This window comes from Staurois parvus, unplaced genomic scaffold (genome assembly GCF_062004578.1).
Source record: "Staurois parvus isolate SC_StPar_1 unplaced genomic scaffold, SC_StPar_1.0 ptg000456l, whole genome shotgun sequence".
Lineage (NCBI taxonomy): Eukaryota > Metazoa > Chordata > Amphibia > Anura > Ranidae > Staurois > Staurois parvus.
Genome location: NW_028318252.1, coordinates 1500083 through 1526268, shown reverse-complemented (window position 1 = coordinate 1526268; position 26186 = coordinate 1500083). Strand labels below are relative to the sequence as shown.

Here is a 26186-nt window from a genome sequence, read left to right as displayed (position 1 = left end):
GGAGGAGGGGAGGGTGAAATGGCATGATCTCCACCTCATCCATTCACAGATCTTTGTATACTATCTGGACTTTTTAGGTGGATTTCTTTTTGTTTGTAGCATTTTGGCAACTATGAGATGTTTGCAGATCACATAGATGTGTAATAATATATTTATATATATATATATATATGGGGTGGCACAGTGGCTTAGTGGTTAGGACTTCCACCTGGCAGTACTAGGGTCATTGGTTCGAATCCCAACCACGGTACCACCTGCCTGGAGTTTGCATGTTCTCCCTGTGCCTGTGTGGGTTTCCTCCGGGTACTCCGGTTTCCTCCCACACTCCAAAGACATGCTGGTAGGTTAATTGTCTCCTGTCTAAATTGGCCCTAGTATGTGTATGTATGAATGTAAGTTAGGGACCTTAGATTGTACGCCCCTTGAGGGTTAGGCACTGATGTGAATGTACAATATATATGTAAAGCGCTACGTAAATTGACGGCACTATATAAGTACCTGAAATTAATAAAAATAAATAAATATTTCCTTGTAGTGCAGAGACTTGTGATCATGAGGACTTTACGTTGGTTGGTGTTGGCTCAGAACCTGCGTGCTTCGGCAAGATGGCTGTCTGGGGTAGAACCGTGCAAACCACAGGTGAGCGGACTTCTATAATAAATATTCATGGGGAAAATGAAGAAATATTTCTATGGCTCATCTACCAAACCAATTTTAAATAGAATCCATCACTGTTCCAATTCATGGATCTCAGCAGAGATGTGCAATTCCCTTCGCCTGACGCCCGGGACATGCAATGACAGGCATCGGACAAGAGGATTTTTATTTTTTTTACATTTAACCCTACTTCATGCAAGCAGTAGGGCTTAGAGCTAATGGTCGGCTCTCTTGTAAAAGCAATCCAAGCGTCTAACTAGCCGCTGGATTGCTGTTACAAGCAGCAGGAAGGGACACCTCCCCCAACTCCACCTTCTGCAGGCTGTCCCGTCCCACCTAGACACTCAATCGACCCCCTCCCTCCCTCATCTGATTGTAGAGGTGGACAAAGAACAGAACTGCGCTGTCCACCTCTGATATAGGAGACAGGAAGTGATGAGCATACATCACTTCCGGTTTCCCCGGATGTAAACGGCGCCATTTTTAAAAATGGAAAGCATTTGATCACACTAATCTTGATGTGATCAGATGCTTTTAAGGGCAGAGGAGGGATATTGGGTCTAATAGACCCCCCAACTCTCCATAAAGAGTACCTGTCACTGCCTATTGCTGTCACAAGGGATGTTTACTTTCCTTGTGACAGCAATAAAATTTATTAAAAAAAAAATAGTGACAGTGTACAAATAAAAATAAATAAATAATACTTAAAAAAAGAGAAAAATGAAAGTACTCCGACCCCCCCCCCCGTGCTTGCACGCAAAGGTAAACGCAAGCGTTGGTGCCGTATGCACACAAACAGCGATCATCCCACACGTGAGGTTTCACTGTGAACTTCAGATCATGGGCAGTAATTCTAGCACCAGACCTCTTCTTTACATCTAAAGGGGTAACCTGGAAAGGCTTTTAAAGCGTTGCCTAAGGATAGTCACATTTTTGTCGTTTGTTACTGTTGCATGGGTGTGGGCAATTTTAAAGCCTGACATGTTTGGTATCTATTTACTCAGTGTAACATCATCTTTTATATTTAAAAAAAAAAAATTGGGTTATATAATATTTTTTTTGCATTAAAATGAAAAAAAAAAACATTGTGTTAAAAAAAACACCATAAATAATAATATAAAAAATGAAATAAAAAAAAAAAATTGTAAATAATTATTTTTGGTTGTAAACTAATGTGGGTTTTTTTACTAAAAACATAGCTGAATACATTTTGGCCAAGATTTATAAAGAAAGATTCTTTGCAAAATTGTATAAGAAAAACACTTTTTTTTCAAAATGTTTGGACTTTTACATTTATATAGCAAAAAAATAAAAATCCCAGTGGTGAATAAATACCACCAAAATAAAGTTTTATCTGTCTCAAAAAATAGCTAAAAAATTCATATGGGTACAGTGTTGCATGACCGTGCAATTGTCATTCAAATGTGATAGCGCTGAAAGCTGAAAATTGGCCTGGACAGGAATGGTGGTGAATGTGTCCGGACTTGAAGTGGTTAAATGATTACTTGTAAAAGTAACCCAGGGCGGCACAGTGGCTTAGTGGTTAGCACGTCTGCCTTGCAGTAAATGGGTCATGGGTTCGATTCCCGACCATGGTGCCTCCTGCATGGAGTTTGCATGTTGTCCCTAGTATGTGTATGTATGAATGTGAGTTAGGGACCTTAGATTGTACACCCCTTGAGGGTTAGGGACTGATGGGAATGTACAATATATATGTAAAGTGCTGCGTAAATTGACGGCACTATATAAGTACCTGAAATAAATAAATGGTAAAAAAAACAGGTGGGCGGGGCAAACAGAGGGGGAGTTGCCAGGGATGAGTTTCCTCGGGTGCATTGAACGCTGGGACTTAAAGCAGAGGATAGTCCTTCCTGTTTATTTGTTTTTCCACAGGAGTCTGGGTGACGGTTAATGATGATGAGCGTTTCTGGCTTTAGAGATGACATTCCTCAGCTGCTGTGGCTTGGGAAGAAGCTAATCAAGTACGATCTGTGCTTGATTAGCTGCTGTGGAGGTCAGAAGAGACATTAGGGGACTCAGAGACCCCTGATATCTCCATAAAGAGGACCTGTCACCTACCCAGTGCAATCAAATACGGGGATTCTTAGCCCCCTAATGATAGCAATATAAGTAAATGAAAAAAAAAGTCTAACAAAATTACAAATCTAATAAAAATAAAAGCAGAACCATGGCGCTGTGCATGTCGCAAATTCAAACTGACAAAAAACTGACCCCTGATATCTCCATAAAGAGGACCTGTCACCTACCCAGTGCTATCAGATACAGGGATTCTTAGCCCCCTAATGATAGCAATTTAAGTAAATAAAAAAAGGCTAACAAAATTACAAATCTAATAATAAAAGCAGAACCATGGCGCTGTGCATGTTGCAAATTCAAACTGACAAAAATTGGAGCGAGGGCGGTAATTCTAAGGCCATTTATGGTTTGCTCTTAGATTGTAAGCTGTAATGGGCAGGGCCCTCTGCTTCCTACTGTATTCAATTGTATTGTAATTGTACTGTCTGCCCTCGTGTTGTAAAGTGCTGAGTAAACTGTTGGCGCCATATAAATCCTGTATAATAATAATAATAATGCTCTAAATTGATAAGCCGTACGGGCACAAGCAGTTTTGGTGTTATTTATTCTACACTACCTCATATATTACTTTGTACAAAAATGGGGATTAAATTGTGTTTTGTATGCAATAAAGTTCATTTAACTGTATTTTTTTCCCCTAAAATATGGATTTGATAAACCGTTGTGCAAATATTGTGCAACATTAAAAATGCTGTAGAGCAGAAATAAATAAATGTGTTCTGTATCACATCCTGCAGGTAAAACTTTTGCGTATGGTCCACTCATCATCCACACCTGCCCCGCCTAAAGAGGATGATACACCTAAAGCACTAACACCTTTTGAGGAGCAGTTTTCCAAACAACAGAGGGACAAGGCCTCGTTTGTGCAAGTGCTGGATTTGTTTTGTGGCCGGGATGTCCGGAGGAGAGGACATGTAGAGATGATTGAGGCGGCTCTTAAATGGATGCCTGAATTTGGACTGGAGAAAGATCTGCAGGTTTACAACAAAATCCTTGATGTGTTCCCCAAAGAGATTTTTGTTCCCCGAAACGTCATCCAAACAATGTTCAACCATTATCCCCGGCAGCAAGAGTGCGCCGTCAAGTTGTTGGAACAGATGGAGACATACGGTAAAATGTTGTGTTCACAGTTTTCATTATGATGCCCAGAGTGACAAAGACAGGGGCCTGTCCCTCCCATCACAGGGTGACACAGACATGGGCCTGTCCTCCCATCACAGGGTGACACAGACATGGGCCTGTCCCTCCCATCACAGGGTGACACGGACATGGGCCTGTCCCTCCCATCACAGGGTGACACGGACAGGGGCCTGTCCTCCCATCACAGGGTGACACAGACATGGGCCTGTCCCTCCCATCACAGGGTGACACGGACATGGGCCTGTCCCTCCCATCACAGGGTGACACGGACAGGGGCCTGTCCCTCCCATCACAGGGTGACACGGACATGGGCCTGTCCCTCCCATCACAGGGTGACACGGACATGGGCCTGTCCCTCCCATCACAGGGTGACACAGACAGAGTCCTGTCCCTCCCATCACAGGGTGACACAGACAGAGTCCTGTCCCTCCCATCACAGGGTGACACAGACGGGCCTGTCCCTCCCATCACAGGGCGACACAGACAGGGGCCTGTCCCTCCCATCACAGGGCGACACAGACAGGGGCCTGTCCCTCCCATCACAGGGCGACACAGACAGGGGCCTGTCCCTCCCATCACAGGGCGACACGGACAGGGGCCTGTCCCTCCCATCACAGGGCGACACGGACAGGGGCCTGTCCCTCCCATCACAGGGCGACACGGACAGGGGCCTGTCCCTCCCATCACAGGGTGACACAGACGGGCCTGTCCCTCCCATCACAGGGTGACACGGACAGGGGCCTGTCCCTCCCATCACAGGGTGACACGGACAGGGGCCTGTCCCTCCCATCACAGGGTGACACGGACAGGGGCCTGTCCCTCCCATCACAGGGTGACACGGACAGGGGCCTGTCCCTCCCATCACAGGGTGACACGGACAGGGGCCTGTCCCTCCCATCACAGGGTGACACGGACAGGGGCCTGTCCCTCCCACCACAGGGTGACACCACCCAGGAGGAGTTATGTAACATGCTGTCTGCTCCTTCCACCAGAAGGTTACACAGACAGGAGGGGCTGTATGATATGGAGTTGTCCCTCCCACCATAGGGTGACACAGACAGTGGTAGCTATCTTATGTTCGGTCTGTCACTCCCACCATAGGGTGACACAGAGAGGAGTTGCTATATGATATGGAGTCTGACATGGTGACCTCACCCAGGAGGAACTGTGACATGGAGTTAGCACCTCCTGTCTGTGTCACCCTGTTGTGGAAGGGGAGATAACATGCAGGTTGTCCTTCCCACCACAGTGTGGCACAGACAGTAGAAGTTACATGATATGGAGTTATGCAGAACGGAGTATGTACCACCCACCACAGGGTGACACCACCCAGGAGGAGTTATGTGACATGCTGTCTGTCCCTTCCACCACAGGGTGACACAGACAGAAGGAGCTGTATGATATGGAGTTGTCCCTCCCACCATAGGGTGACACAGACAGTGGTAGCGATCTGATGTTGGGTCTGTCACTCCCACCATAGGGTGACACAGACAGTGGTAGCGATCTGATGTTGGGTTTGTCACTCCCACCATAGGGTGACACAGACAGTGGTAGCGATCTGATGTTGGGTTTGTCACTCCCACCATAGGGTGACACAGACAGTGGTAGCGATCTGATGTTGGGTTTGTCACTCCCACCATAGGGTGACACAGACAGTGGTAGCGATCTGATGTTGGGTTTGTCACTCCCACCATAGGGTGACAAAGAAAGGAGTTGCTATATGATATGGAGTCTGACATGGTGACATCACCCAGGAGGAACTGTGACATGGAGTTAGCTCCTCCTGTGTCACCCTATGGTGTAAGGGGAGATAACATGTAGGTTGTCCTTCCCACACAGGATGACACAGACAAGGAGGAGCTATGTGACATGCATTTCATTTCATGGGACATTTCATCTGGCTTACCAAGCTCTCTCTTCCTCTAGGCGTTACCCCTGACAAGAACACCAGTTTCCTGCTAATACAAATATTTGGGAAACTTAGCCATCCTGTGAAGAAGTACCGGAGGATAATGTACTGGTTCCCTCGGTTCAAGCACACCAACCCTTACCCAGTTCCAGCTGGTATTGAGGCCGACCCCGTCTCTATGTCAAAACATTGCCTGGAACGCATAGCAGCCGACAAGTGCGCCAAAATCACAGTGTACCAGGTGAGGGGAGCTTATTTCCAGAGCCGCCATCCGCCACTCTTCTTCTTGTAGTTCCTTTCCAGCATTTCTGCCTGTGTACATCCCTCATAGACCTGATAACTAATGTTCTGTGCAAGGGCATCTGGTGGCTGCACTCTACACGAATCGTACGTACATACAAGATCTTCTGTTCACAGAAATATTTCCCATCTTATTTTAAGTTGCACTGGATATAACTAATGTGACGGGAGTCACTTTGGGTGGGGGGCCCATGCAACCCAGCTCACTTTGGAGAGGTGAGGAGACCCCTGTCTCAGCTTCCCATATCCCCATTATGTGTAAGTCACCCTGTGCCTGTTAGGGGTACAGGGTGATGTGTCCTAATATTGAGGTGGGGGGTTGTTTATTGTTTAATGCCATGTGGTTGCATCCCATTGTTCTATTGTGTATCTTGCTTGGGAGCAAACAATTATGGGATGTATGTATTTGTGTATTGGCTTGGTGGGGGGTGTTTCCAGCAGCCCTCCCTCCTGATGGGACTGTCTGTTGGTTCTGTCTCTTGTTACTAAAGGTAGATTGCCCCACCCTGTGTCATTATGCAGGGAAGGGGGGTTGTTCCATTGAATTTATATATCTTGTATCTGTGTTAAAATAAAGTAGTCTAATTCCTAGTTTACTTCAAGACTGATGTCATCTAGTCTTGTGTGGTGTCTGTGGTCGGTGTTTGGACAGGGAAGCGGTATCCTAACGGAAGTACCCAAGTGCAGACTGGGCCGGTTTCGTTACAACTAACATTTAATCCTTATCATATCACATCACGACTTGACTACTGCAACTCCTTCCTCACCGGCTTACCCCAACACAGGCTATCCCCGCTTCAGTCTATCCTGAATTCTGCGGCCAGACTCATCCACCTTACCAACCGCTCCGTATCCGCCACCCCCCTCAGGCAATCGGAAGCCAGTGGAGGGATTGGCAAACGCATAAAATTCAAAATATTAACATTGACGTACAAAGCTGTTCATAATATTGCCCCAAACTACATCACTCATCTGGTATCAAATACCACCCAAAACGCACTCTCCGCTCTTCACAAGACGTCCTACTCTCCAGTTCCCTGGTCTCCTCCTCCCATGCCCATCTCCAGGACTTCTCCAGGGCTTCCTCCATCCTCTGGGACTCACTACCCCAATCCATCAGACTGTCACCTACCCTGCTCACCTTTAGGCGCACCCTGAAAACCCATCTCTTTAGAGAAGCCTACCCTGCGCTCACCTAATTGCTAAACTCCTCCACTCTTCCTACCACTCCATCCCCCACAGCTACTTCCTCCTGCACAACTATCCCCTCCCTCCTAGATTGTAAGCTCCAAGGAGCAGGGCCCTCGAACCCCTCGTGTATTGTACTGTATTGTTGCTGTATTGTCTCCCACTATAATGTACAGTGCTGAGCAAACTGTTGGCGCTATATAAATACTGTATAATAATAATAGTAATCCTTGAAATGAATTTTGGTAATGTCCTGCTCACTGGCTGAAATGTATATTCTGTCTGTTGGTGTGCCAGCATTTGTTGATACAGCTATTAGGATTCAACCAATCATATCAACAGCACGACCAGCTTTGAGCTGTCATGAAAATGGGCAGTCTGCAATGTTTCTTATGACCATGGAACGTGTGTGGTTTTGTTTGCAGATGTTCAGCATATTTCTTGTATATGTATATTGATCTTGGTTTATGATGTCCTTACAGCTGCCATCAACAGAACAGTGTGACGATGGGACAGTTAAAGAGCACACGCATCTTGTGGGTACGTACCTGTGTTTCGTAAACCCATGTTAATGAATACTGGAATACACTGTTCTCTGTCTGGATGGATGGACAGGTTAACCAATTGCCTACCTTACACTTATACCTCCTTCCTGCCCAGGCCAATTTTTATCTTTCAGCGCTGTCACACTATGAATGATAATTGCGCAGTCATGCAACATTGTACCCATATGAAATTTTTATCCTTTTTTTTCACACAAATAGAGCTTTCTTTAGGTGGTATTTAATTGCCACTGGGGTTTGTATATTTTAAGCTATAAAAAAAAAAAAAAAGAGCAAACAATTGATGTGCGTTGATGAGGCTGCACTGAAAGGCAGCATTGATGGGCACGGATAGGCAGCGCTGATCAGCTGGCACTGATGATGCAGCAATGATGAGCACTGATAGGCGGCACCGATAGGCACTCTAAAGAGTGGCACTGCTGGAAACTGATGTGTGGCAGTTCTGGGCACAGGTTGGCAGCACTGCTAGGCACTGATGGGCACGGGTGGGTGGCACTTGTGGGTGGCTTTGGTGGTTGACACTGCTGGGCACTGATCATCAGTGCCCTGATGATCAGTGGTGATCTGTTCTCTAACAATTGCCAGTTATTGGCAGTACTTTCACAGCGTGAGGAAAGTGCAGCCGATAACCAGCAACTGCATTTACCCAGTGATCTGCTATGTCATTGGACACAGCTGATTACGTGGTAAAAGGCCACTGTGATTGGCCTTTTACAGCATCACGTGATCAACTGTGTCCGTAGGACACAGCAATCATGGAGATTGTCGGGGGCACACCGCTGGGGGTGCACAGGAGGGCACGTTCTGGGAAGACGTCATATGACGCCCTCCCAGAACTGGACAACCGCGCTGTAGCCGTCATGCAGCTATAGCGCGGTTGGCAAATGGTTAAAGAGCAAGGGATGGGAGAAATTAGAGAGGTGAAAAGACGAGATATTGAGATAGAGTAGACCGAGAGATGGAGAGTTCATTTAGAGGAGAGATTAGCAAAATAGGGAGGGAAGATCAGACAGATTTGGAGAGATTAGATATAGAGGTAGGGAGATTAGTTTAAATACAGAGTTGGGAAGATTATAGATAGGTGGGAGAGATTATATAGAGAGAGGTGGGGGAGATTATATAGAGAAGTAATGGGGGAGATTATATATAGAGAGGTGGGGGAGATTAGATTTAGAGAGAGGTAGTGGGGGAGATTATATATAGAGAGAGAGGTGGGGGAGATTATATAGAGAAGTAATGGGGGAGATTATATATAGAAAGAGGTGGGGGAGATTATATATATAGAGAGAGGTGGGGGAGATTATATATATATAGAGAGAGAGAGAGGTGGGGGAGATTATATATATAGAGAGAGAGAGAGAGAGAGAGAGAGAGAGAGAGAGGTGGGGGAGATTAGAGAGAGAGAGGGGGGGTGGGGAGATTATATATAGAGAGAGAGAGAGGTGGGGGAGATTAGAGAGAGAGAGGGGGGGGGGAGATTAGAGAGAGAGAGGGGGGGGGGAGATTATATATATATATATATATATATATATATATAGAGAGAGAGAGAGAGAGAGGTGGGGGAGATTACATATAGAGAGGTGGGGGAGATTACATATAGAGAGGTGGGGGAGATTATATATAGAGAGGTGGGGGAGATTATATATAGAGAGGTGGGGGAGGTTACATATAGAGAGGTGGGGGAGGTTACATATAGAGAGGTGGGGGAGGTTACATATAGAGAGGTGGGGGAGGTTACATATAGAGAGGTGGGGGAGGTTACATATAGAGAGGTGGGGGAGGTTACATATAGAGAGGTGGGGAAGATTATATAGAGAGAGGTAATGGGGGAGATTAACGTATATCAATAGTAACAAATGGGGGAGATTATATATAGAGAGGCGGGGGAGATTATATATAGAGAGGTGGAGGAGATTATATATAGAGAGGCGGGGGAGATTACATATAGAGAGGTAAAGAATTAATAGTTAATGGCTCTGTATGGACCCCTTTCTCTGTCCTGATCCGCGGCCATGCACCATACACAGATGATAAAAGCTCCTGGTGGTATTCTTACCTGTTCTGCAGAAACATCTGCCCTGGTCTCACTCTGGGTCTTGCTCTTATTTCTGCATGTGATCTTAGTCAAAGGTGGGAGCAGATTTCCTGGCCCTGACTGCCTGGCTCTGCCCCCTTTTCATGTCTTGTGCTGGAAGACTTCCTGTGAATATGTTTGCTGAGAGCTCCACTGGTCCTTGGAAAACAATACAGAGCCATATAGAACAGCAAGTTAAGGGACCTTATTTGAGATTGTGATCATATCAGATAGTATGGTCACACTGCCTTCATTTATATCTTTACATTGATATCCTCACTAATAAGCTGGTGGATGAGCATGACAGAGCCAGGGAATATGTATCTTCATAGGTTAGCAATGGCAGCTATCATACTTCCCCAGTACAAGTCAGGGCCAGATCTTGCCTGTCTGATTTGGGGGTGCAGTAAAAATGTCAGGGGGGCAGGGGATGCAAGGTCAGCAGGGCAGTGTATAAAACTCAGTAGAGCAGTGTACAGGGGGTCGGCAGTATGTAGGGCAGTGTACAGGGGGTCGGCAGTATGTAGGGCAGTGTACAGGGGGTCGGCAGTATGTAGGGCAGTGTACAGGGGGTCGGCAGTATGTAGGGCAGTGTACAGGGGGTCGGCAGTATGTAGGGCAGTGTACAGGGGGTCGGCAGTATGTAGGGCAGTGTATAGCGGTTAGCATGGCAGAGGACAGGGGTCAGCAGTGCAGAGGACAGGGGTTAGCAGAGCAGGGTACAGGAGTCAGCAGAGTTGAAAACCTGGGCACTTTTGGCAGGGCATGTAAGAGATCTCCTCCTCCCCACACAGCACATAGCTGAGATCAGTATCTCTCCACACAGTGTGTAGCTGGCTACTGCACCTGCCAAGCCAATCAGGGAATTTCACAGGTCAGAACAGCAATTGCAGCTAGCTACACATTATGCAGATTGATGCTGTGAGGAATCTGATCTCAGCTATGTGTTATGTAGGGAGGAAAAGATCTGTTGAGTGCCTTGTGTGCAGTGCGGACAGAGCCGGGACAAGGTCATCCGGCGCTCAAGGTGAGGGTGACAAATCGCACCCCCCCCCCAAAAAAAAAACAAAAAACAGCACTAACCAACATGGTCACCTCATAAGCATAGATTCCTTCTAGGAAGCCCGATTTCTACCCAAACAAAAAATGAAAACATTCTCCATCCTCACATTTCAAACCCCCCTTCCAGCACAAATCTTTGCCCCCACATACAACCTTCCAGCTCAAATTCCCCCAATCCCTAACAAATCTTCCATGCCTCAAAAATAATCCCTCCTAGCATACATCCTCTTTCCTTCCAAATCCCCCCTCCTTGTACAAACCCTCTCCCCCAAATCCTCCCTCCTATTACTAATTCTCCCCTCAAATCCCCCTCTTCCTTGTACAAACCCTCCCTCCTAGTAATAATTCTCCCCTCAAATCCCCCCTCGTTGTACAAGCCCTCTCCCCCAAATCCCCACTCCTAGTAATAATTCTCTCCCCAATCCCCCCCAGTACAAATTCCCACTCCTAGTACAAACCCTCTCCCCCAAATCCCCCCTCCTAGTATTAATTCTCCCTTCAAATCCCCCCTCCTAGTACTAATTCTCCCCTCAAATCCCCCCTCCTTGTACAAAACCTTTCCCCCAAATCCCCACTTCTAGTAATAATTCTCTCCCCAATCCCCCCAGTACAAATCCCCACTCCTAGTACAAACCCTTTCCGCTAAATCCCCCCTCCTAGTATTAATTTTCCCTTCAAATCCCCACTCCTAGTACTAATTCTCTCCCCCCCCCCCCCCCCCCCCCACCCCACTCCCAATACAAATCCCCACTCCTAGCTTAAATCCTTTACCATATTCCCCCTTCTAGTAAAAATCCTAAAAGTCCCACCCATCCCCCCTCCTAGCACAAATCCTCTCTCCAAATCCCCACTCCTAGCATAAATCCTCTCCCCAAATTCCCCTCCTAGTACAAATTCTCTCCTAAAATCACCCCTCCTAATACAAATTCCCCCCATTTCTAGCACAAACCCTCTCCCTCAAATCCCTGCTCCTAGCGTAAATCCTCTCCTCAAATCTCTTCTCCTCAAATCTCCCCTCCTAGTACAAATACTCCTAAATCCCCCCTCCTAGCGCAAATATTCCCCAGAATACAAATCCTCCCCCCAAATACCTCCTACTAGTACAAATCCTCCCCCCAAATCCCTCCTACTAGTACAAATCCTCCCCCCAAATACCTCCTACTAGTACAAATCCTCCCCCCAAATACCTCCTACTAGTACAAATCCTCCCCCCAAATCCCTCCTACTAGTACAAATTCTTCCCCCTCTCCCCAATATTTACTCCTCCTAGCACAACGGCCTACAAATTACCCTTCCCAGCGCAAATCCCTGCATACCCAAATCACCTTAGTAGCACATATCACCACCAATTCCCCCCTCCTAGCACAAATCTTCTCCAATCCTGCCTCCTAACACAACCCCCCCCTCCCCTAATTACCCTTCCCAGCACAAATAGCCCCCCCCACCCCTCCTCCACGAGCTGCCCCTCCTTCCAATCTTACATGAGGGAACAACATGAGTAGTGAGGGGATGCAGGCTCTCTGTGATCTCCCCTCCTGTCATAACAGCGATCCTCCGTACAGCAGGTTATATAGGATCTCTATTATATCTGATGGTACGCAGCTTCATTACCTGCCCCCATCTCCTGCAAAGAGTGCTCAACTCTTGGAAATGTGGATGGGGGCAGCTAATGAAGCTGCGTACCGTCAGATGTAATAGAGATCCTATATAACCTGCTGTACGGAGGATCGCTGTCATGACAGGAGGGGGAGATCACAGAGAGCTCACATCTCCTCCCCGCTCTCTCCTCTCTGCCGCTCCTGTCTGGACTGATTACTTTAGATGCAGCCGGCCATGATTGCAGGGATGGGGGGGAAGTGGGCAGCACAATTGCTAAATGGTTAGCACCTCCGCCTGGCAGTACTAGGGTCGTTGGTTTGAATCCCAGCCCCGGCATCTTTTGCCTGCAGTTTGCATGTTCTCCCTCTGCCTGCGTGGATTTCCTCCGGGTACTCCAGTTTCCTCCCACACTCCAAAGACATGCTGGTAGGTTAATTGGATCCTTAATAAATTGGCCCTTGTATATGAATGTGAGTTAGGGACCTTAGATTGTACACCCCTTGAGGGTTAGGGACTGATGTGAATGTACAATATATATGTAAAGCGCTGTGTAAATTGACGGCGCTATATAAGTACCTTAAATAAATAAATAAATAAAGCTCAAAGTACATGGCACGGCACAAAGTACATAGCAGGAGAGGGCACCCAGCCTGGGGGGGCACAGCCCACCACAGCACCCCCCTAGATCCGACCATGGTACAGGTACTTTTCAAAAGGTGTGCTCGCCTGCATGGATGTCAGTGTCGGAACATACTATATATGCAGGTCTGGCTGCCCTTTTCGGTCTATGGCCAGGTTTACAGACCTCTAACAAACAGGTCTGTGTGCTGATGTCACCTTGTGGAAGGGAGAGTAAAATGCCAAGAAAGTTTTCATTGCGATTTGTGACCTTCTTACAGGTATCCAGTCACCGGAACAGAAGGAGCTTCTAGAGAACCATGATCGCAATTACCCTGTCCTGGTTGAAGGTCCATTTACTTTATGGCTGAAGAAGACCTGCACATATTATTACATCTTACGTGCTGAGCCCAATGCTAATAAATGGGAGGTGAGCGAGTACTTCTGTTTTATGTCAGCTGTAGGCACTCCAGTTTCTGCAGAACTACAAGTTCCAGCATGCTGATTTTAAAGTTTCTGTAATCTGGAGGGCTTTACTAACTCTGATCTGTGCCGTTTGCACTACTAGACTTCAATACTTGGGCTGGATGAGCACTTAAGGAGTAGTTGTGTGTAAACAATACGCTGCTAAACTCTTGTCTTGAAAATGCTAGTTCCATGGCTGTCATGCTGATTCACTGGCTGCAGTATTTTCTATGATCATGTGACCAGCCGTGACGTGACGGCGGCCACATGACACTAAGCCCCGCCCCGTCCTGCCCACCTCCCGGCGCAGGAACTCCTCTTCACACCGGGACGATCCGGCGTCAAGGGGTTAAAAAAAAAAATGGCTGGAACCTGAAGTGACATCGCTCCGGTCCCCCAAGGGCATAGAGATGTGTGGTGGCCATCTTTCCTTCTCTCATCTCTATGCCCAGCGCCGGGATCGATGGTTTCTCAGGTAAGGCTGAACTACCAAGCGGCAGACGGGCAGCGAGGGGCGGGGTTTATTTGGCACCTGTATTGGTGCTTTTTTTCATTTCGGCCGACAACCGAAAGGGGTGTTTTCGGCTGAAACGTTTTGGCCACCGACATTTTGGTGCATCCCTAGTATTTTCTGAGTGATTGACCTGGAGCTAGCATGCAAATATTTACCAGAGAGTTTACTTACAGCACGCTTGTGCAGAGTCAATGACTCAGAAAGGGCTACTGGGATTTCCTTGAGCAGGTCAACAATGAAAGCTTCTGTGCTTCTCCCACTGCAAATTTCCATTAGGACCCATTCACATGCTAAAACATGCTTTGCCACAGTGCATGCCAATGCACCTGCTTTGTGTGTTGAGGTGCCATTCATTGTAAATGATACCCCAACACACTGTACGGCAAAGCGCACCACAACCAATGGCGTATTTGCCACGAGGCAAACAAGGCTTTTGCCTAGGGCGGCACCGCGCCTTGGAAGAAGGGACGCCCGTGATGTCACTAAAACAGAAGAATGCAGTGAGGAATAGGAGTATCAGGCCTCCCCTGGACACTGCCGTCCTCCTGGATCATCTCTCAGTCCTGGCTCCCCACCACCATCCACTGCGGGGAGCTCCGACCCTCAGTGCAGCCTACAGCCTGGCCGGGCGCACTGCATGCTGGGAGTTGTAGTCCTTCCCCCGCCTCCGACCTGCCACCTCCACAAGAGCGAACTACAATCCCGGCAGGGTGTGCGGGGGAAGGACTACAACTCCCAGCATGCAGTGCGCCTGGCCAGGCTGTAGGCTGCTCTGATGGTCGGAGCTCCCCGCAGTGGATGGGGGTGAGGAGCCAGGGCTGAGTGATGATCCCTGGAGGACGGCAGTGTCCAGCTGAGGCAGGGATCTCTGTCACAGAGAGGGAAGGGAAATGCGGCTGTGAGGAGGATACGTACTGGCAGTATATGGCTCCCCCCCTCGGTCTCCACCCCTCCACCAGGCCTGGTGAGTGATCTCCATCCTGCTACTCTGTATACCATGTATACTATTGTGGGGGGGGGGCGGAGAGCTGACAGAGACTGCCAGGTGACTGACTCATACCACTAACTGACACCTTCACACCACTCATACCACTAACTGACACCATCTTGCCGCTCATAACACTAACTGACACCTTCACACCACTCATACCACTAACTGACACCTTCACACCACTCATACCACTAACTGACACCGTCTCGCCGCTCATACCACTAACTGACACCTTCTGCTCGCTCATACCACTAACTGACACCTTCTGCTCGCTCATACCACTAACTGACACCTTCTGCTCGTTCATACCACTAACTGACACCTTCACACCACTCATACCACTAACTGACACCTTCACACCACTCATACCACTAACTGACACCTTCACACCACTCATACCACTAACTGACACCTTCACACCACTCATACCACTAACTGACACCGTCTCACCGACCACTAAGTTCCGCCCAGCAAACGTTGGTGCATTGGGGGGGGCGGTGATATTTGTGTTGCCTAGGGCAGAACAAAACATTAAATACACCCCTGACCACAACATACTGTGCAGTAGGACACGACGAGCATACAGTGCATCGTGACACAAGGGGCATGCATTCTTTGTGCATTGTGAAGCATTGGCAGCCCATTCATAATGATCTCCTTTTTTGCAAAAAAAGAAAGAAAGAAAAAACTGATTGTGTATTCATTTAATAAAAATGTGCATTTAATGAATGAATTGATTAATTTTATTTTAATTTATGTTTTAATTAATCAATTAATTTATTTATTTTATTGGAGCCTGGAAAGCTTTGCAACTCCAATGAGTGGATAGCGGGTGCAATGCTCTAGTTCCTGCAGACTGTTCCCAAAGCTGCTGGTCTGTACCAAGGGATGGACCTTTGGTTACAGGGCTGGAGGAAGTACCAATGGACTACAGTGACATCACCGCACTTGTGCTCCATTGAGAGCTACAAGTCTCTCTGCCATAGTGGTAGATGGGACTCGTGTTTTGTTTTTCATTCACAGTAAATGAATGATGCAGCCGTATGGGCGGAGCCACACCAATAATACATTTGACAGGAGCCGTCAGGAAGACACACCCCTGACTGCTGTAAGGGTAAGGTGGTTTGAGGGGCTGCAGATTGGGATTGTGGTTTATGTTACATTTCAGATATGGGCATGACATGGAACATGCTAATAAAGGTGGATGTAGCCTGTAGCCTACCTAGCGGTCTGATTATGTCCATATTTCTGTGCTCAAAGCGGTACATTTTTTTGCATGGAAATATGTTTTTTGTTTATTGTAGGCCTGTAATTCTTAGGAATAACTCACTGAAATCTGTCTGAACAAGAGTCTAGTAAACATCCCGGGTATGATAAAATTTGAAACACGAAATCATAAATTATAATTTAATAAATAATCGTAAAAAATAATATTATAATAATAAATTTAATTCAATAATATAATCAAACCAAAAACACTGAAATTTGAAATATAGCGCCAAGTTCGCACATCACTGAGCAAAGTCGCAAAATTGTTTTCAGTGTCTGATGACGAATTTACCCAACCAATCATTATCACTCAATTCTGCAAGTGGTTCTGATTTACTATCGCTGTTCTCTAGCCGGTCTAAAACCGCTTTTGACCTAAAGGGACGCTTTTTGGACGCCATGGACGTTTCTCAGTTTCCAGGCAGAAAGAACAGTAAAAATGCAGGCAGGGCGCAGGACAAAGCACTCGGGACAAAATGTATGTGAAATGGTTTGATACAGTAATGTTATACTATGTGATTTTAGTGTATTTAGTGAATGTCAAATTTCAAATTTCCTGCCAGTTCTGTCCCCGTACGTCCCGACGTCGCAGGGAACGGAACCCGGAAGACAGATGCCGGCATCGGCCGGAGGACATTACAGGGGACACTGCAGGAGGGACATCGCGGGAGCGCAGGACAAGGTAAGTGAAGAAGAAATCCCGGAGCAGCGCTGCAGTGTATTCCTGAGTGTAGCTCGGGGTTACCGCTTGTGGTACTGAAACTTTACCCCGAGCTACACTCAGGAATACCGCCAGGGGGGTTAACAGGCCCTGAAAGTGACTTAAAAATAACATTCACACAGTGTACTATATTTCTCTTCCTGAATATTACAGATTTATAGATTCTCTGTAGGCTATGTACAGTTCTCTGCAGTCTCCCAGCTTGTAAAGTGATTGGTGTTCTGATGTTCATTTCAGGAAACAGTAGACCCTGAAAGGAGTTTATATTACCCAATCGAATTGGACCTGGACCTGGATCGAGATCTCTCTGATACTTACACCTTTGATGTGGATAAAGGTAAGGTGTTTGTTGACTTGATGGTGCACATGTATACTTAACCACTTGAGCTCCGGAAGATTTTACCCCCTTCATGTTCATGACCAGGCCCTTTTTTTGCTATTCGGCACTTCATTACTTTTTTTTTTTTTTTTTTTTTTTAACAATTGTGCTGTCGTGCAACGCTGTACCCAAATGAAATTTATAAAATATTTTTTCACACACAGAGAGCTTTGTTTTGGTGGTATTTGATCACCGCTGGGATTTTTATTTTTTTGCTATATAAATGAAAAAGTCCAAACATTTTGAAATAAAAGTGTTTTTCTTATACAATTTTGCAAATATATAATCTTTCTTTTTTGTTTTTTGCACTATAAACAAAAAAAGACTGAACAATTTGAGGGGAAAGAAAAACAATATTTTTTACTTTATGCTATAAAACATATCCAATAAAAAAAATTGAAAAAAATCTAATTTCTTCATAAATTTTGGCCAAAATGTATTCTGCTACGTTTTTGATAACGAAAAAAATCCCAATAAGTGTATATTGATTGGTTTGTGTGAAAGTTATAGAGCCTACAAACTATGGTATAGATACTGCAATTTTGATTTCTTAATTTTTTTTTTATACTTTTTGATACTGCGGCTGGCAATCTGACACTAACGGACGCTGGGGGTAACTGACTGACACTGAAATCACCAGTGACCAGGGGCAGACTGACAACTCATGGGGCCCCCGGGCAATAGGGGATCATGGGGCCCCTGTGTCCTTGCCAAACTCAAAAAAGCCTATGAAAAAGGTACCAGGGGCATCTCATGGGGCCCCCTACCAGGGGCAAACTGACAACTCATGGGGCCTCCGGACAATAGGGGATCATGAGGCCCCTGTGTCCTTTCCAAACTAAAAAAACCATGAAAAAGGTACCAGGGGCATCTCATGGGACCCCCTACTGACCCTGGGCCCTCGGACAGTGCCCGAGTTTCCAAATGGTCAGTCCGGCCCTGCCATTGACACTAATGCAATGGTCAGTGATAATTCCATACACTGTCACTGTACTAATGACACTCTGTGGGAAGGGGTTAACATCTAAGGGCACTGAAGGGGTTAAATTTGTGTGTTACGTGTGCTTTTTTTACTAGCTGACCTCTCAGGCTCTACGAAGCAGGCATGAGAAACTGACAGCTCCCTTGGTTCAGAGCTCTGTGTTGTTTACCAACATAAGAGCTCTGGGCTGTGATTGCACACACCCGATCAGCAGGTCCCGGCCATGAATCATTGGCTAGGACTTGCTGACAAGCTCCTACCCTAAAATTGGAAGTAGGTGACACCGTACCAGTACGTTGCTTTGCCTACAGGCACCACTCATTTGCAGTACAGTGTGGGCGGGTGGTTGGCGAGTGGTTAAAAATATTTTTCGTTTTCTTCCCATAAACCCTAATAGTGATGCTGCCGCTGTACGAACAATTTTAAACCAAGCCGTACCTGTAAAAGAAGAGTGTATACAGTCGCCTTAATTGCTGCCTGTGCCACCGAGCACCACTCCAATCCTGAGACGTCTTCCAGGAAACCGACACTTCCAGGAGTGTCAATTTCCTGGATCCCACATAGCTCTTACAGGCTCTGTCTGCTGATCTCCACATCATAAGTAGGAGCTGTGGAGGACCCAGGAGGTCAACACTCCCGAAAGTGTTGGTTTCCCTGCTAACTTACCTGTAACGGAACCGGTACCCGACCGCACTTGGGTATATTCCGTTATCCCGCAGCTTCCGCTGTCCGAACACCATCCACGGACCCCACCCTGAAATCCCTCAGAAAATAGACAGCACCCAGCTCTTCTTAAAACAGAAAGCCAACTCTCTTTATTGTACACAAACAACATGTTTTATACAGAGGGCGGGGAAAGACAACCAGGGACAGGAAACACATCATCAGCCCGCCCCATCCAACCAAGACACAGAACAATGGGATGAAGCACATGGCAAACAAACAATGGACAGCCAAGTGGCCTAGAACAAAGGAATAACCACATGGCAGTAGACAATGCAGGAACACATGGCAAGACACAGAACAATGGGGGGTAGCACAGGGCATAGCACAATAGGCAACCACATGGCAAGGACAAAGGAACACACACTATATGCAAGACTGGGACATTCACATTTACACCCTGTACCCCTTAACAGGCACAGGGTGGGTTAAACATAATGAGGGGGACATGAGCTGACCAAGCGGTCCCCCCACCCCCAAAAGTCACTCCCGTCACATTACCACTTTAGTACTAGTCTCAATATACCTCTTCATTACCAGGCAATTTTCAGTGCCATGACAGTTGCCCTCCAGAGGATTTATCCCCCCTTCCTGAACAGGCCATTTTTTGCAATACGGAGCTGCGTTATATTAACTGACAGTTGCGCGGTCATGCAACGCTGCACATAAATTAAATTTATGTCCTTTTTTTCCCCACAAATAGAACTATTCTTGACTTTTTGCTCTAAAACATATGCAGTAAAAAAAATTAAAAAAATAAAATTTCTTTACAAATTTAGGCCAAAATGTATTCTGCTCCGTGTCTTTGCTAAAAAAAAAAATCCCAATACATGTAAATTAATTGGTTTATGTGAAAGTTATAGCGTCTACAAATGTCGGTATAGATACTGGAATTTTTTTATCTTTTTTCACTAGTAATGGCGGAGATCAGCGACTTATTGCGGGACTGCGGCAGGCATTCTGACACGGGGGGGATACACCAGACTGATTAACTGCCACCCCAGTGACACTAATATAGTGATCAGTGCTAATAAAAAGCACTGACACTGTACTAATGGCACTGGGCAGGAAGGGGTTAACATCTGGGGCGATCAAAGGGTTAACTGTGTGCTGTGTGTCAGTCCAAAAAAATGTAACAGATAATAAACGTCCAATCCAGTATATGTTGCATTAACATCCAGCCATAATCAACACTGTGCTTGACTTGTGGCCCCGCTCCCTGCTCACCTCAACCATTGACCTATAAATTATAACAGGCCAAAAGCACGCTTTATCAGGAAAATGTGTCTCCAAATTGCTGATCCGTGACGTGTTCCTTCCACGTATTATGCTTCTTTAACCACTTCAGGTCCGGACACTTTCACCCCCTTCCTGTCCAGGCCAATTTTCAGTTTTCAGCACTATCACACTTTGAATGACAATTGTGCGGTCATGCAACACTGTACCCGTATGAATTTTTTAGCATTTTTTTTGAGACAGATAAAACTTTATTTTGGTGGTATTTATTCACCACTGGGATTTTTATTTTTTTGCTATATAAATGAAAAAGTCAAAAAATTTTGAAAAAAAAGTGTTTTTCTTATACAATTTTGCAAATAATCTTTCTTCATAAATGTTGGGGAAAATGTATTCAACTATCTTTTTAGTAAAAAAAAAAAAAAACCCAACTTAGTTTATAACTAAATCAAAATTAGAATTTTTCAACATTTTTTTTTTTACATTTTAATTTTATTTTTTTTATATTATTATTTATGTTTTTTTTTAACATACTGTCACTCTAGAAGTACAGTGTCCTCACAAAAGTAATGAATCAAAGGCATATCATAGCCATCAATAAAAATGGTTCCTCTAATCTCTTGTGCCAGTTTGAGCATGACAGGAAGTGATATTACTAGGCTCCGCTCAACATGGTGCATCACAGGTCCGGGACTTCTTCAGGGAAAGGGGCCCTGTGACATTCCCCATCTTTAAATAGGGTACACAGCCAATAGTGTGGTGCCAAAACGAGCAGCATTAGGGAGCCAATGCTGAGCCCATACTAAGGACATAAATGTTAATCACTCAGAGAGTTCACATGTGTACAATCAAATTAAAGGGCCAGTATTAATCCGATCCTCCAGACATGGGAATAGACATAAGTAGTAATATAAAATGGCCCACATGGAAACTTATTGGGTCCCAGCACATTATAAAATGAAAATGAATTAAAACATTATTATCCCCATCAGCAGATGAGTTAAAATATCTAAATAGACATTGACCAATATCCACACCAGTGCATATATGACTAGCGCCATCTAGTGGATAAAGAAAAGAAAGCACCATAAGATTCTAATGGGAAAAAAACGGAATATAAACCTGGAGTGAAAAACTATATATTTACAGAAAACAGAGGTAGAAAGTATTTTGTACATAAAGATAAATGATAATAAATGATATTATTCAGTTTCTTTCCCATTGGAATCTTATGGAGCTTTCTTTTCTTTATCCACTAGATGGTGCTAGTTATATATGCACTGGTGTGGGTATTGGTCAATGTCTATTTTAACTCATCTGCTGATGGGGATAATATTGTTTTAATTCATTTTCATTTTATAATGTGCTGGGACCCAATAAGTTTCCATGTGGGCCGTTTTTATATTACTACTTATGTCTATTCCCATGTCCGGAGGATCAGTTTAATACTGGCCCTTTAATTTGATTGTACACATGTGAGCTCTCACTGGGTGATTAACATTTATGTCCGGAGTATGGGCTCCTCATTGGCTCCCTAATGCTGCTCATTTTGGCACCGCACTAATGGCTGTGTACCCTATTTAACCACTAGCCTACAGGGCACTAAGGCTGGCCATAAACTATACAAATTTCTGTCCAGTTTCTGCCCAATTTTCTTTAGATTTACCTTCAACTGTGTAGTGCAAGGGTCCGCCTAATTGGATATAATTGAAAGTGTTGTTTAGGTTTGACCTCATATTATATGGTTTTTGGTAAATCTAAAGCAATTTTCTAAAGAAAATTGTATAGTGTATGGCCAGCCTTACACCCCCTTCCTGCCCAGGCCAATTTCCAGCTTTCAGAGCTGTTGCACTTTGAATGACAATTGCGCAGTCATGCAACACTGTACCCGTATTAAATTTTTATCATTTTTTTTGTGACAGATAGAGCTTTATTTTGGTGGTATTTAATCACCTCGGGATTTTTTATTTTTTCTTAAACAAACCAAAAACCACTAAAATTTAAAAAAAAAAAAAGTTTTTTCTTAGTTTTTGTTATAAAATTTTGTAAATAAGTGATTTTTCTCCTTCACTGATGTGCGCTAATCTGGCTGCAGTAATGGGCACTGATAGGCTGCACTGATGGACACTGATGAGGAGGCACTGGTAGGAGGCACTGATGGGCATTGAAAGGCAGCACTCATATATGGCACTGATAGGCAGCACTGACTGGCACTGATTGGCAGCACTGATAGGTGGCACTGACTGGCACTGATGGGTGACACTGAAAGGCAGCTCAGATGGGCTCTGATATGTGGCATTGATGTGGCACTGATGGGCACTGGCAGGTGGCATGGATGAGCACTGACAGTTGGACAGTTGGCAATGATGGACACTGACAGGTGGCACTGATGGACACTGACAGGTGGCGCTGCTGGGGCTACACAGATCATCACTGCTCTGATAATCAGTGTACATGTCCCCTCCGAGGAATGCCGATTACCGACTCTCCTCTCCTCACGAGCTGTCAGCGTGACATCTCGTGGGGAGAGAAATGCCGATATGACGTCCTCCCAGAACGAGAGAACCGCCTTGTGTCTGTCATATTACTATATGGCGGGCGGGAGGCGGTTAAAGATGGGGAATGTCACAGGGCTCCTTACCCTGAAGAAGTCACGGACCTGTGATGCACCATTTGGGCGGAGCCTAGTAATATCACTTCCTGTCATGCTCAAACTGGCATGAGTGATGTGAGGAACCATTTTGATTGATGGCTATGATATTCTTCCGATTCATTACTTATTACTTTTGTGAGGGCAGTTTTCACTCGAATAAAGTGTTCATATTTTATGGGGTTGCACTATGATCTATTCCCTTTATCTTTGATCATACACACCTTAATTCCACTGGATATCCGAGAGAATGTTCCCTTAAAGGGCCAGAACTAATGAAGTAGCTACTAAGGATCGGCAGTGGATAAGTAGAATCTGGGTTCATCCCTAAGTATGTATGACCTACCTGTTAGATCAGGGAAGAAGGTGAGTGCATGGTGCACCTACCCGGTGATGGGAAACACCGCAATATAGTCGGCACGGTGGAGTAACGCATATATGTTCACCATAACTGGGAGTCACATATAATTTGTTTAACCTCCCTAGCGGTCTGATTATGTCCATATTTCTGTGCTCAAAGCGGTACATTTTTTTGCATGGCAATATGTTGTTTTTTTATTGCAGGCCTGTAATTCTTAGGAATAACTCGGTGAAATCTGTCCGAACAAGAGTCTAGTAAACATCCCGGGGATGATAAAGTTTGAAACACGAAATCATAAATTATAATATAATAAATAATCATAAAAAACCAATAATATAATAATAAATTTAATTCAATAATATAATCAAACCAAAAACACTGAAATGTGAAATATAGCGCCAAGTTCGCACATCACTGAGCAAAGTCGCAGAATCGTTTTCAGTGTCTGATGACAAATTTCCCCACGAATCATTATCACTCAATTCTGCAAGTGGTTCTGATTTACTATCGCTGTTCTCTAGCCGGTCTAAAACCGCTTTTGACCTAAAGGGACGCTTTTTGGACGCCATGGACGTTTCTCAGTTTCCAGGCAGAAAGAACAGTAAAAATGCAGGCAGGGCGCCGGACAAAGCACTCGGGACAAAATGTATGTGAAATGGTTTGATACAGGAATGTTATACTATGTGATTTTAGTGTATTTAGTGAACATTTTTAAATTTCCTGCTGGTCCCGTCCCCGTACGTCCCGACGTAGCAGGAAACGGAAGATGGATGCCGGCATCGGCCGGAGGACATTACAGGGGACACTGCAGGGGGAACATCGCGGGAGCGCAGGACAAGGTAAGTGCAGAACAGATCCCGGAGCAGCGCCGCATGGTATTTCCGAGTGTAGCTCGGGGTTACCGCTTGTGGTGCTGAAAGTTTACCCCGAGCTACACTCGGGAATACCTCCAGGGTATTGTAACACGTTTTAATTCTTGGTTATATAAAACGGTGTTACACTATGGTATGTTTTTGCTTTATTTTTAAAAAATTCATACGGGTACAGTGTTGCATGACCGCACAATTGTCATTCAAAGTGTGATAGTGCTGAAAACTGAAAATTGGTCTGGACAGGAAGGGGGTGAAAGTGTCCGGACCTGAAGTGGTTAAAGAAGCATAATATGTGGAAGGAACACGTCACGGATCAGCAATTTGGAGACACATTTTCCTGATAAAGCGTGCTTTTGGCCTGTTATAATTTATAGGTCAATGGTCGAGGTGAGCAGGGAGCGGGGCCACAAGTCAAGCACGGTGTTGATTATAGCTGGATGTTAATGCAACATATACTGGATTGGATGTTTATTATCTGTTACATTTTTTTTGGACTGTCACTTTATGCTCTCAAAGCTTATGGTTCTATTTATGATATGATTTATTTTATTTTGAGTGTGAGTACACCAGAGTAGTGAGAGCAGCAATCTTCACCCCTGATATTATTACTATAGTTGGAACATAGCAGCTCATAGGTCTTTACCATTTGTATGTGCTGTGTGTGTTTTACTACATAGACAAGCTGCTTTGTATTGCTGTACACAGCAGAGCAATACAAAGCAGCCTGTTCCTGCTGATCTGTGTTGTTTACATACAGACCTCTCCCCTATCAGCTTCGCCGACGATCACCGAGTCCTGGCTGAGAATCGGCGGACAGGTCCCGGTGATTGACATATCAAGGAGCCAATAGCGTTGAGGGTAGGTAGCGCACGCGCCCCCTAGCAGGAAATACAGATTCACTTATATATATGTGATTTTGCGCATCCTTGCCGCCCTGTAGCAAAATTTCTGCTATAAGGCAGTTGGAAAGCCATTAACTGGAAATTACTTGGTTATGCAACTGTACCTAAATGAATTTTCTATCATTTTTTAATACAGAGATAGAGCTTTCTTTTGGTGGTCGATCTCACGTTATCATTGTCAGTGGTATCTAAACTCTCCCCCACCACCAAAGATTATGAAATGGTCCTGGGATATATATCCCAGGAGGCAGCGGGAGGCGAGTGAACGGCCATTCTCATCTAGGCGCATATGTGGGTAGGGACAGTGGCAAATAGAAATTTAAAAAAAAAAAGTAATAAATTTTGTCTTTAAAAAAAAAAAAAGTGGAGGGAGGATGAGAATGATGAAAAGTTTAATGTACTTAACCTGAAAGCAAAAATGTATTATATTGCAGCTTATCAATTCTTAGATGTGATGATGGCTGCATTAGTTTTCTTTTTTAAAGCTTTTTTTTTTCCACCTAGTGATTCAGCCAATACTTTGCTGTTTTTTTTTTAACAGAAAAAGCTCTCCTGCAGATGTAGCAGTAAGAGCACTGAGACAATCCATTTAACACTGACAGAGGTGCTTACAATGATCAGTGTTTAGTTATTCATGTAAAAACTTTATGCCAACAGGAAAAAAAAAAATTTAACTGTTTATAAAGTGTGAGCTGGAGCTTGGCTTCAATCTAAATCTGCTAATACATCGAACGCTCCCTCCCCCCGACTAAAAATGCTGCTGGTTAAAGTTTCCCCCTGTGCTAGTACATCGAACCCCCCCAGAATGAAAATGCTGCTGGTCAAATCTGCCCCCTGTGCTAGTACATTGAACCCCCCCAGACTGAAAATGCTGCTGGTCAAATCTGCCCCCTGTGCTGGTACATCGAACCCCC

The 26186-nt window shown here is 45.1% G+C and overlaps 1 protein-coding gene across 2 annotated transcripts in view; it reads left to right on the top strand.

Annotated features, from left to right (window-relative positions):
• ECSIT (ECSIT signaling integrator) overlaps positions 1-26186 on the top strand; it is a 33192-nt gene that overhangs the window by 2669 nt on the left and 4337 nt on the right. For both annotated transcript variants that reach the window (XM_089688854.1, XM_089688855.1), the window contains exons 2-7: positions 536-639; positions 3492-3864; positions 5821-6044; positions 7774-7831; positions 13489-13637; positions 17405-17504. In XM_089688854.1, the coding sequence (XP_089544980.1) occupies positions 536-639; positions 3492-3864; positions 5821-6044; positions 7774-7831; positions 13489-13637; positions 17405-17504 (1008 nt within the window). The remainder of the gene's footprint in view (positions 1-535; positions 640-3491; positions 3865-5820; positions 6045-7773; positions 7832-13488; positions 13638-17404; positions 17505-26186) is intronic.